Source organism: Pogona vitticeps, chromosome 5, assembly GCF_051106095.1.
Source record: "Pogona vitticeps strain Pit_001003342236 chromosome 5, PviZW2.1, whole genome shotgun sequence".
NCBI lineage: Eukaryota > Metazoa > Chordata > Lepidosauria > Squamata > Agamidae > Pogona > Pogona vitticeps.
This window is the reverse complement of record NC_135787.1, coordinates 117,880,721-117,894,192: the sequence shown is the minus strand read 5'-3', so window position 1 is coordinate 117,894,192 and position 13,472 is coordinate 117,880,721. Positions and strand designations below refer to the sequence as shown.

Sequence of the window (13,472 nt, the reverse complement as noted above, 5' to 3'; positions counted from 1 at the left end):
AGTTGGAATTAAGCCAGAGAGAAGTTTCAGATCAGATCTAAACCTAGCTTGTGATCTTCTGCCATTTGCTTTCTCTCACCATGGCCTGTCCTACTGCGGTGATATGAGAATAAGCAGGGCAATGGATTGTTATATGCTGCCCTTAATAGAATGAAAATAATCCATATGACATTTAATAATGTTTAGAAAAAAATCAGGACAAAACCATATGCTCCCCGAAACAATACAAATGCAGGAACAGGTGATACCTTGATTGGACCATTAAGAAAACAGAACAAAAAATAAAGCGATGTGCAGGTCATAACATCATCCAGACAATTCAAGGTATCCTCAGCCTCCTTGATGCAAGATGGAAAAGAAACAGCTGGGTACCATCAGCATAGTGCTGAAACCTAATACAGTACCAAAATGTTAGATGATCTCTTCCAGTGGCTTCAGACAGATCAGAGGTGGATACTTTTGATGACACTGAGGGCCAATTTTGCTATATTCAGAGGGCTCCTGAGGGTTGCAGCATTGCAACCTGCACCGCATTTTAGTGTTTCTGTTTCCAGAGGGCTTTTGAGGATTGCACCAATGGCTTTGGTGGCCACGTGTGGCCCATGCGTGTCTCCCCCCCATGCCCACTGTGATGGCCATGCTAAAAAATAAAGGGAATGAAATCAAGCCTTGATGAACTCTTGAGTGCTAAAAGCCTGAGCTGTTATCCCCCAGCATCACCTTCTAGGAATACTGACCAAAGAGAATTCAAACAGAGTGCCCCTGTATATCCAAGACTAATGAGGATCTAGAAGAATATCATAAATAGTATCAAATGCTACAAGAGGTCAAAACAGAAATATCAGTACGTATCTCCTGTTTAGGTCCTGATAATAGGGTATTTGCTGAGGTGACCAAAGCTCTTTCAGAAAATAGCTCTGAACCTTTTTGTTTTGGACAGAACTCTTGAATTTTGAACTGAGTAAAGATTTTGAAGGGAGTTAGGAACACTATTTCAGTTATGCTCTTCTTATCAAACAATGTATAATTTCATTTGAATTCTAACTCCTTGATCTATAGATGACTAACTCTTGACAAACTTGTGGGTTGATAAGTTCCCATTACGTCACCCTTGGATGCTAAGCCTACTTAGGTCCATATATAGAACTGGACTCCTACAGACATATGATTTGGTACATGGATTTTAACTGATAATATAAAAATCTGAGAGGTGCTGTTTACTTTGGTGATAAAAGATCAGCCTTGCATTAAATATGCTGAAATGTAGTTAATATGGTCTGCTTGGGAGAAAATTCCTCTTTTGATAGTGTAACCTCAGAGCTACATCAGTGTTGCTTTGCTTTATGCAGATATTTTTTCATGTCAGTTAGGATTTAAGATCTTTTTTGTTATTAAAGAACATTTTCTCCTAACCACAATAGCTTGTGGTTAATTGTTAGGAAGATAATCTTGAAAAATAAACTCCTCATGAGCCAAATATCTGTAGTGTAGCTAATGCCATTTACTCATTTATCAAAGTCAGTGGGATTTAAAAGAGCAGACCACACATTGTTGCCTAAGACTTTAGGTCTCTGTGCACATGTGCATATAAATCCTGCTAAAGTCAGGAGTCCACGTATTGCAGAATGGGAGGGTGAAGATGGCAGCAGCAACCTTCTTTGCATAAAAAAAGATTCCTTTTTTCCTCCAGTAATTCCTTCTCAAGCCTATGAGTGCTAATACTAATCTCTTGGTGGTTGCACAAAAATTGTCCACAGGAATAGGCTGGGGAATTCTTGGAAAGGCAGGTCGGTTTGGTCCAGTAGGAAATGCTTCCATCCTTCCAAATCAGAAAGATCTGTCTGCTGTTTTATTAGCCTATTTGCATACTTACCATACATGTATTGAATTAGGTTTTTTGTATCCTAAGTATTCCTATATGTTGCTGTAATTAACTGTACCTGGGATGTTGCCCAGTTCTATTGTATGTTTTAGTAAGATACCCAGTGTGGTGTTGGCACAGACATTCTCAACCTTTTTCTGACCACAGCCATAAACACAATATGAAAGAAGTATAGGCCGAATCAGGGTTGTATAGATCACATAACGGACCTTATAAGGAAGTGTGTGAAGAGTTGTTTCAGTCTGTGGCTTCCTTCAAATATGCCGGGGGGTGGCAGGGGTTCATATGGTCCCCAATGAAAATGGCTGCAGTAGGGGGTAGAGTGACAGGCTAGCACTTGGGAGACCTGACTTTGAATCCCCACTCAGCCCTGGAAACTCATTGAGGATGTATCTGTAGCTAATTCAGCAGCTCAAATGTGTGTTAAATGAGAAACTTCCTACTTGCTTCATTTTTCATTGTACTGACTACAGTTGGGCAATACTGGTGTGAATTGCCTATTTATCCCAGCATCCTGTGTTCCACCATGACCAAGAAGATACCACTTCAAAGCCTACGCACAAATAATGGCAGCAGTAACTCTCCTGCTGTTGGTTGTTCAGGGTTTTTCGGGCTCTTTGGCCGTGTTCTGAAGGTTGTTCTTCCTGTTCTCCTGCTGTTGTTTCCCCCTAACTGAGAATGCCTATTAATATTCATAGGCATTCTGCCTCTAAATGTGGAGGTTCCAAACAGTGTCATGCCTAATAGCCACTGGAAAAAAAAAACTGTCCTCCATACATTTGCCAATATCCTTGAGAAGGCTTTGGGCTTGTGCCACATCTTATTCCATACAACGCCCGGGCCAATTCTAAGTACTTGTTTTGACATATAAAGACCTAAACGGCTTGGGCCATGGATACCTGAAGGACTGCCTCCTTCCATATGAACCTACCCGGTGTTACATACAGCACTGATGTTACCTGTCTGTCATGGGTTTGGAGGGAAAGTTCCATCCTATGGGGAGTGGAAGGCGGGACATCAGGAGGAGGGGCTGTACTGTATATATATGTGGAGCGTGTGTGGTGAAGTTCAGCAGACGCTGGGATGTGAAGAAGCAGCAGCTGGGAAGAAGAAGCTGGTGTGGGAGTCTGTGTGTCAGACAGGGTACTACTGTGTGTCAGAGTACCAACCTGATAGGTTCAGGTGTCTGTTGGTTAGCCAGAACTGATAGGTTCAGGGTCTGTGCTTCAAGTTAAGGGTTCTGTGTGAACCAAACTGTATGCATGTATGAATGAGAATGAGCCACGTTACTTTATCTTATTCACCTGATCATTTTATTTTCCCTGTGTGTTGTATTTAAATAAACCTTATTCTTTTATTTGTTGAAAATCCATCCCTGGTCTGTGTGACTTATTATAGGGAATGGTTGGTGGCAGCTTAGTTAACGTGTGGCAGATCCCAGTAGGTCTGGGTTTGTCACATTGATTGGTGTCCAGCGTGTGGGATACGACTGGTCCAGTTGTCCAGCGGTCCAGCAAAGCCTTGGCAAGTGTGCCCAGAGCAAGGGGGGTCTAGTCAGGGACAATCTGAGGCGCGTAGGTAATCTTCTAGGTGTACCTCACGGGGAGGTGCGCTAGTAGAAGAACGTGCCAACTGGGGAGACTAGATTAGGGTGCTCTGAGGCAGCCTGTTTTGGCGGGAAAAAGCTGAGGCAAAATTGTAAAGTAGAAGTCATCTAGCCTGCCTGCTGAGAGGCCCAGCAGAGGGGGGTAGACTCTAACTCGCTACAGTTGCAAGTAGTGCTGAAGGACAGCAGCAATCTATAGGGAAAGCTGGTTCTGAGGCAAAAGAGAAAAGAAAAAAAAAGTGGTCGTTTTATTTTGAGGCTTGACTTTTTAAAGCAGCTTGTTCTGAGGGGGGATTATGCCCTTGACTCGAAGCCAGATGGCAGAAATGGGTGAAGTGAAAGACCCCCAGGTTGACCAAGGTTCTGAGGATGAATTTGGCTCAGTGCAGGGTGACAGCACAGGAGAGCAGAACCCAGAACTCAGAAAATTGCTCATAGCCCAACAGCATGAACTGAGGATGAGGCAATTTGAAGTGGAGGAAAGATGAGAGAGAGAAAGAAGGGAGGAAAGGGAAAGGCAATTTGAAATGGAGGAAAGGGAGAGGCAAAGACAATTTGAATTAGAGAGAGAGAGAGAGAGAATGGAGAGGGAAGAAAGAATGGAGAGAGAGAAAATTGCTCTGGAAAAAGAAAGGATGGCGTTTGAATTAAGAAAATTGGAAATGATGAACCAGAACAATAATAACAATAGGGATTCTGAGGGAGGCCAATTGTCTAAAGCTGACCTGAAGAAATTCCCTGTGTACCACAAGGGAGATTGTCCTGAGGTGTTCTTTTCCTTAGTGGAAAGAGCGTTTGTGGACTTCTCAGTGAGGGAAACTGAGAAGATGACCATCATGCGATCTTTAATCAGTGGTAGCCTGGCCGAAGTCTATGCCGAGATGCCTGAGGAACTGTTGAAAGATTTTGCAGAGTTTAAAAAACTGGTGTTTGCCAGACATGGGATAAATGCGGAACAGCTGAGGCAAAGATTCAGGTCCCTCACAAAGAAACCAGAGCAGACTTTTACCCAAGTGGGGGCTCAACTGGTGAGGCTGCTTGAGAAATGGCTATCTCAGGAGGGGACAGAGACCTTTCAGCAGCTTAAAGATTTGATAGCGCTGGAACAGTTCTATTCAGTCCTGCATGGGGAACTGAAATTCCAGGTGAGGGAAAGGAAACCAAAATCTGTGGCAGAAGCAGCCGAGATTGCAGATTTTATTTCCCAAACAAGAAAGCCCTTGGGTGAGGGGAAATCTGTAGGTAAACCCAAAGAAACCTACAGCAAGTACTCTCAGGGACCAGGGAAAAGCCAGCAAGGGGGAAGGGGCCTATGGTGCAGGGAAGCCCTCAGAAATGAAACCAAGACCTCAGATTTTGGAGGGAAAACCAAAACAAGATGAGAGAGAATCAAAATACACCAGAAAATGTTATTTCTGTCAGGGAAAGGGCCATCTAATCTCAGAGTGTGAGAAATTAAAGCAGCTAAAAGGAATTGTGCCTCAGGATTCGAGTGGGACCAAGCCAAAAGCTGTGTTCTGTGTCCAGAAAGAGCAAGGCTCATTGTCACTGAGGGAGCCTGTTGCCATGGCTACTCAATCTGGAACAGCTACATCTGCTGATCAGGCTGAGGAAAATGGTCCTCTTGTAGAGGTCAGGCGCTGCCTACTGGTGAGAACGGATTCTCAGTTGTTTGAGACAGCAGGGGTGGACGTAGGAATACTTGGCCATCAGTATCGGGGGCTGCGGGACACTTGTTCTCAGGTGACCCTGTGCCATCCAGATATTATTCCTAGGGAGTATGTAATCCCAAATGAGAGCATGAAGGTGGCAGGGATTGAGGGGCAGGTGATCTCTCTGCCAGTCGCGGAGGTACCTGTCAACTTTCAAGGCTGGAGGGGAGTTTGGCGGCTAGCAGTTTCATCGACTCTGCCAGCAGCCGTGCTCGTGGGAAATGACCTGGCTGAACATGTGAAACGGGTGCTAGTGATTACACGTTCACAAGCCACCACGGGGACAGTTCAGGGGGGTAATGATGAGCCAGAGACGGAAGCAGAGGGGAGTTCCGAAGCTGTGGTGGAAACCTTAACCACAGACAGCAGATTTGGACAAGAGCAAAAGGCAGACGCCACTCTCCAAAAGTGTTTTGAACAGGTGACAGATGCCCAGCTAACACCGGAAACCCCAGTGAGATTTCTAGAGAAAAAGGGGATTTTATATAGAGAGACCCTGAGGAATATCTCAAAAGGGGGAGATGGGATCCGAAGTCAGCTAGTGGTGCCTGAAAAGTATCGCCCCATGATCTTACAAAGGGGGCACTCTGACATGTTTGCTGCACACTTAGGGGTGAACAAAACACAGCAGAGAATCACACAGAATTTTTACTGGCCTGACATAGGGAGGCAGATCAGGGAGTTCTGTAAACAATGTGATGTGTGTCAAAGGCAGGGGAATAGCCGTGACAGGACCAAAGCAAAGTTGTGCCCTTTGCCTGTGATTGACACTCCGTTCAAATGCATAGGGGTGGATATTGTGGGACCTTTGCCCAAGGCCACAAAGAGGGGGAACAGGTTCATTCTCACCATTGTGGACCATGCCACGAGGTACCCTGAAGCCATACCCTTGACTAACATTGAAACTAACACAGTGGCAGATGCCTTGGTGGGGTATATGTCCAGGATGGGATTTGCCTCAGAAATAATCACAGATTTGGGAGCATCGTTCACATCCAAGCTCATGAAACGCTTATGGCAAATCTGTGGAATTAAGCACAAGAAAACCACTGCCTATCATCCTGAAAGTAATGGGTTAACTGAGAAGTTTAATGGGACTCTAATGCGCATGATTAGGGCTTACTTGGCAGAGAATCCAAACAATTGGGACCAGAAGCTGCAATCCCTTTTGTTTGCTTATCGATCAGTGCCACAAGCCAGTACCGGGTTCAGTCCATTTGAACTTTTATTTGGGAGAAGGGTGAAAGGGCCCCTTGATTTGATCAAACAAAATTGGGAGCAGATCACCCAGGATGACCCACAAGACGTTGTGACAGATAGAGACTCTTTGAGGAAGGACCTAAAGGGAAACCTAGAGCTAGCAGCAGAGACCCTGCAAGCTCAAAAGGTCAGAAAGAAAGCTTGGGATGACCAGAAAGCCGGGGAGAGGCACTTTAACCCAGGGGAGGGAGTGCTTTGGCCTAGGCTCTGCAAAGAAAACAAACTGCAGCTGGGTAGCCCAGAAGTAAAGTGCTTGGGTCACATGGTAGGGGGAGGAGTGATAAAACCCCTGGAGGCCAAAATAGAAGCTGTTCGTGATTGGCCCAGACCCAACACCAAGAAAAAAGTCAAATCATTTCTTGGGTTGGTGGGCTACTACAGAAAGTTCATCCCGAGGTTTAGCGAGATTGCGGCTCCGCTGACCGATCTGACGAGGAAGAAGACTGATGACCGCATCCCGTGGACCAGCGACTGTGAGGCGGCGTTCCAGAGGTTGAAGCAGGCGCTCGTCCAGTATCCAGTGCTGTGTGCTCCAGACTTCGACCGGGAGTTCATCATCTACACCGATGCGTCTAACAGCGGGGTAGGAGCAGTTCTTTGCCAGGAGGATGAGAATGGTGACCAGCATCCAGTGTCCTACCTGAGTAGGAAACTCCAAAAAGGTGAGAGACATTTGGCAACCGTGGAGAAGGAGTGTTTGGCCATAGTCTACGCGATCCAGAAGGCCAAGCCTTACATCTGGGGAAGACATTTTGTTCTGTGCACTGACCATTCACCACTGCAATGGTTAAAGACAATGAAAACCCACAATAGCAAACTTATGAGGTGGGCTTTAAACCTACAAGACTATGACTTTGAAGTGAAGGTGGTCAGAGGGTCAGTGAACTGTGTTGCTGACGCCTTGTCAAGAAGACCTGAAGAATGAAGACGGCGAAAGAAACATGGACTATGTATATATTTTGATGACAAAAAGTCAAATGTGTCTGTTTATTAAACATGATTGATTTGTATGAATAAAGGTAACCTGATGTATTGTAAATGGTAAATGTTTAACTTAGAGTGTAAGTATAAGTAAGTATGATATTGTATGTATAACTGTTTTTGTGTGTTTTATCCAGGTTGTTTTTTGGGAAAAAGCACCTTAGCTTTCCCCCTACAAAACAACTTATAAAGAGGGGAGGTGTTACATACAGCACTGATGTTACCTGTCTGTCATGGGTTTGGAGGGAAAGTTCCATCCTATGGGGAGTGGAAGGCGGGACATCAGGAGGAGGGGCTGTACTGTATATATATGTGGAGCGTGTGTGGTGAAGTTCAGCAGACGCTGGGATGTGAAGAAGCAGCAGCTGGGAAGAAGAAGCTGGTGTGGGAGTCTGTGTGTCAGACAGGGTACTACTGTGTGTCAGAGTACCAACCTGATAGGTTCAGGTGTCTGTTGGTTAGCCAGAACTGATAGGTTCAGGGTCTGTGCTTCAAGTTAAGGGTTCTGTGTGAACCAAACTGTATGCATGTATGAATGAGAATGAGCCACGTTACTTTATCTTATTCACCTGATCATTTTATTTTCCCTGTGTGTTGTATTTAAATAAACCTTATTCTTTTATTTGTTGAAAATCCATCCCTGGTCTGTGTGACTTATTATAGGGAATGGTTGGTGGCAGCTTAGTTAACGTGTGGCAGATCCCAATAGGTCTGGGTTTGTCACACCCGGCAGTTACGATCTAGCCAGGGGGCCCTTTTGAAAGAGGCGTCCCTCAAGGATGGGATGGCTTGTAAACAAGGGGCCTTTTCGGCAGCTGCCCCCAGACTATGTAATGCCCTCCCGAGGGAGATTCATCTGGCGCCGATGCTGATGACATTTTGGCACCAGGTCAAAAATCTCCTGTTCCAGAAGGCTTTTAATTGAAATAATATCAACTGTGGGTCCTGATGGCAATTTTAGACTATATATTTTAATTGTATTGTAATTGTTTTATCTTTTTATTGTATTTTAAATGTTGTAAGCCGTCCAGAGACCTTTGGGTAGTGTGGGCGGCATATAAGTTAAATAAACAAATAAATAAATATGTACAGAAAATAGGCAAGGACTAATTATCTTGAACCTTATCTCATTGAAGAACATTAGAAATGCCTCCTTGGGTCAGATCAAAGACGTGTGCAACATCTCAGATATGGTTAATCTGTCTAGTCCTGTTTTTCACCGTGGCTAGCCAGATACCTGTGGGAACTCCACAAGCAGAATACAGGTACAACATCAGCACCCTGTTTGTGGCAGGCACTGAAAGGAATAGTGCCTCTGATGTTAGAGATTATATATAGCCATCATAACAGGTCACTATTGGTAGCCTTTTACTCTAGGCATTTCTGTACAGTGGGGTCTTGACTTGAGAACTTAATCCGTATTGGAAGGCGGTTCTCAAGTCAAAAAGTCTGTAAGTCAAGTCTCCATTGACCTACAGTGCATTGAAAACCGATTAATCCCGTAACAGGCCGTTTTTGTTTCATTTTGTTTTTTTTCTGGTCTGTAAATCAAATCTCAGTCTGCAAGTCAAACCTAAATTTTGCGGCCAGAGAAGTCTGTAACTCAAAAAGTCTGTAAGTCAAGCCATCTGTAAGTCAAGGGTCCACTGTAATTCCTTTAAAATGATCCAAGTTGGATCGCTACATCTTATCAAGAGGAAATGTCATTTGCATCAAGCAGTATCAACACTGAACTCAGCAGGATTTCCATCCTAGCAAACATATTTAGGTTTGGAGTATAAAAATTATAAAACCATACATTTCAATATGTTGTATTAAGAATACTGGATTTTTTTTGTAGTAAAGAGTCATTTTGTGGTGTCACTTGCTGAATTTGGATAGTGGGTCATGACAGAAGGGAAATCAGTATTCCCTCTGTGTCTTGAATGAGTTACTGTATTTTAGTAGTTACTATTGGATAATACTCTTGATCAGCACTCTAGGAGATAATGCATTCTTGTAAATGCCATGTAATACTGGATTCAGATTTCATTGTAATAAAGCAGACACTAGGTTGATGTGGTATGTAAAATTTGGGATTGTGAGACCAGGATCCACTCCACCTCAAGAGTTAAGATCACTAGGTGGTGTTGGTGAAGTCACCATTTCTGCATCTGACCTTCATAATGTTAGTTGTCTAATTTAGCTTTCAATCTTCTAATCAATGGTTCTCAATTTGGAGTCCTCAGATGTTCTTAGACTAAAGTTCCGAGAAGCTGTCACCATTATCTGTGCTGGCCAGGATTTCTGGGCATTGTAGTCCAAGGACATCTGGAGACCTAAGGTGGGAACCACTGCTTTAAATGCTTACTGTGAAGTTATAGTGATGTAATTCATTGCCCAGGATTCTGCTGGATTGTCAGAATTAAGGTGGCACAATTATGACCATGTGGATGGTTTGACATGCTTGCCACTCACTCACTGAGATATCCAGGACAGTGTTGTACAAGTAGAAGTCACATTGCTTCAAAAGTCACAACAACAAGTAAGACTATCCTGCTTTACTGTGTGCATGGTGCTTTTCATTCTGCTTTTCTACAGTAGGATCCCAGCCAATAGGTCTTACTTTTCAGTCAATATATATTGGATTATTCTGTAATGCTGAAATGTTAAAAGTACTTAATAAAATGAAAGGTCAAATGTCACATTACAGCTAGTCTAGCATTGTTTATTTATTAGAAGCTGGAAATGCCAGAGATTTAGGAAGACCTTTGTGACCAATCAGTTGTACTAATTGCTTGTGGCAATTCCACATTGTATATGTGCTTCTATGTAGGTTTGCACTGATCTGCATGGTGAATGGGGTTTGATTGACAGTTGTAGGTTGGATGTCTGCCAGGACATTCAAGCAAAAAATGTTAAGAGGTATGATAAAATCTCTCTGAGTATAAGTATGAGCTGATTGGTTCATTGATTCCTGGCTGGAGATTGGCTGTTTGGTATAAGAGGGGTGTGGGTGTGAGAAAGAAGGCTATTATTTAGGTGAGTCAGAACTGTGAGGTAGTCAGATGAGAGTTCAGGCGTGACAAAGTTACAAAGAAGTCAGAGTCTGTGAAAGAGTGAGGGAAAGTGTGTTGAGCTGTGAGGTACAGTACTTAAGGGACAAGCTGCTAGAAAAAACTGAAGTGTCTATTTTTGTTAAGTATTTGTGAAAAATAGTGTGTTCTCATTGGCACTTATGTAAAAACAAGCATCCATCTATATATAAAGAACTGAATATGTTTACCCTTTAAAGACCAAGTAAAGTAAAAGAGATTTTAGGTGTATAAGAATTAGATAGCTTGTAGTATTGGGTCTTCTTACTCCTTTATTTTTTTTTTAAAAAAAGTAATCTTTTTGGTTTACCACCCCTCTTATTCATTATTTTCAGCAGTAACCATCACAGGATATTATACAACACATACTGCTGGCGAGTGCTGGGACACATAGCCTGTGCAGTGTCACTGATATAACAAAGGTGTGCATTTCTCCAGAACTGTTCCTGTTCTTTTTTAAAAGGGTAGTTTAGGGTTAGCTGCTAGCTGTGGCAGTATTAAAACAGCAGTAAAAAAAAATGCACCACTGACTATTTGTCTGGCTTGGTAGAAGGGATGGATGATCCAGAAGATTTGCCTATTTAGAAGTTGAACAGTAACTGTAAGCATAGCCCAGAGGTTGTGGGTGGTTGTTACTTTTATGGCAGCACATACTGAACAGAGAAAGCTGGGTGAGCATCACACCCCTGTTTACCTCCAAACAGCAATCACAGAACAAAACAAGCTAATCGGTGAACAATGATAGGTATGAAAAGCTCCTTTTGTGACAATTGCATATTTTCAGTGCTAAAGGAATTCTCTTTTCTAACCATGGAGTACCAGCAGCATGTAGTTGGGCAATAAGTCCCACTGAAAAGAATGTGGCTTGCCCTTGAGTAACCAAATAGAAGATGAGGCTATAAAAGTAGTCACAATAGAGCACACTTTGTAGGAATTATTATTAACAATAATAGAATTGCAGAGCTGGAGGGGACCCTGTGGATCATGAAGTCCAGCCCTTTTTAAGGAGGCACAGTGGGGGAATCAAGCTCCCAAGTTCTGGCTCCACAGCCAGATATCTAAACCACTGAACTGTCCAGCAAAGACTAAAATATTTTGAATTTATTTCCATCATGTTTATTTCAACTGGCAATGGAAGCATCTTTTATGTCAGATTTCTGCTTTGGAAATACTGATTTTGCTCTGTTTAACAATCTCTTACTCAGGTGTTCTTCAAATGATGCAGACCAGAATTAGTGCCCTGCAAAGTACTGTTGACAGGTATGGCAGTTTAATAATGGTGTTAGAAGTTTTAATATTTCTGTACTGTCATAATTTCTAAAATGTATTCCTTTTTCTTTTTCATTAGAATCAGAGCCAAAATTGTTGACCCATACAACAAAATAGTGTCTCGCACGGCACAGTTAGCAAGGCTTCAGGTAAGTTATGTTTTATTTTCCAGAAATACATTTTGATGGCAGATTAATATTTCAAAGAGCTGTTTGCTGAAATTTTTTAATTTTTTTTTTAAGTTGAGGGGAGAAGATTTTCATTTTGTAGAAAGGAATATAATCGTTATGGAAGGAGAAGACCTGCTTTTAAAAAAGATTTTGGAGTGCATTTCTTTGCACTTTCCATTTTTAAGCTGATAGATGAACAGGAATTAATGGTGGCCACAGATAACTGTGTAGTCTTTCTTCTGGCTAGATATAGTGTTGCTATGGTTACTGGTTGGAATGGGAAACACTGCTAGAATAAATAATTGAAACCGCTGAATATGTATACTGAGCACTTAAACTCTTGGAAAAGAGGAAATGTAAATATAAGCAGAAAGAGATATCTCAATACAGATTTGTAAAATGGACCTCTGTATTCCACATAGCATTCTCCCCTTTTTATGATTTTTTATTTTAAGTATGAGAATTTTTGTGGGGTTACTTTCTCCTGAGACTCCTGGTAGCATCTTAAGCCTAAAATTGAATGCCTCTTTCTTTCTCATCTCCACTGGCTGCAATACCTCAAAGATGCAGTTTGCTTGCCGTGGACTTTGAAATATGAAAGAGGATTCAGAATTGTAAACATTCCTTTCAAACTTTTTCCTTTGGCAAAAGGTGAGTGCTTATTATCAAATCAGTGATAACATCTGAGGCATGTTTAAAAAGAGAGAAAGAGAGGGAAGAATCACGGCTTATTTCAGACTTGTGTTCAAACTTCTGCAGTTTCATAGGCTTTTGTCCAAACACTGTTATACTGCAGCTTGTGGACATAGTTCTGTCAGTGCTTTTCTGTACATATTGTGGAGTAGAGAAAAAGAAAGAAAACTTTTCAATTATCTTCTGAGAGTTGAATCCAGGTTTGGATGTGTGCTGGATGTGGCTTTCTGGGATCTCCCCATCTTTTCCTTCCCCTAGGCCCATTCAGTGGGGTCTCCCAGCTCTCTTTGTAACACTTTGAGGGATCCAGAAGTGCTATCATGAGGCAATGACAGTAGGAAGTCTTGTTTTCAGCAGCCAAGTTGCTTGTGCCTCATCCTGAATCCAGCCAATGGAATCTTTGATGTGCTTTTTTTTTAGCCCTTTTGAAAAAAAAGTCACTGTAGGCCCTCTTGACCATGCCTGCCACAGTATAAGGCCATAATTTAAAACATTTGCACCCATTTTCTGTTATATAATATTATTGAGAGGCAAAATGTCTGATGTGCATATTATATAATATAGAAAACAGTTATGAAATTGGAGAGTTTGTCACTAGGCAACTTTACATGAAGCACATATCTCAGCTGTCTTTACATATTTTAAGCCCCCTGAGATGTTCTTTGCTGTAATTCTTATCTTTAACAATTACCTATGCTGGACTGGGATGGTAGTTCCAGAACAAAACAGTTAAAGAGATCCAGCCTGTGGAGCATGGGTACACAAAATAATCCTGGCTTCAGTTTTCATCTCCAATTTTACCAGATTTTTAATTTAGTAAAAGTT

General features: G+C 42.3%; 1 protein-coding gene across 2 annotated transcripts in view; it reads left to right on the top strand.

The window, feature by feature from the left end:
- The window catches only part of COG5 (component of oligomeric golgi complex 5), a 224,059-nt gene that overhangs the window by 21,015 nt on the left and 189,572 nt on the right, over positions 1-13,472 (top strand). For both annotated transcript variants that reach the window (XM_020813076.3, XM_078394349.1), the window contains exons 4-5: positions 11,721-11,775; positions 11,864-11,933. In XM_020813076.3, coding sequence (XP_020668735.3) covers positions 11,721-11,775; positions 11,864-11,933 — 125 coding nt within the window. The remainder of the gene's footprint in view (positions 1-11,720; positions 11,776-11,863; positions 11,934-13,472) is intronic.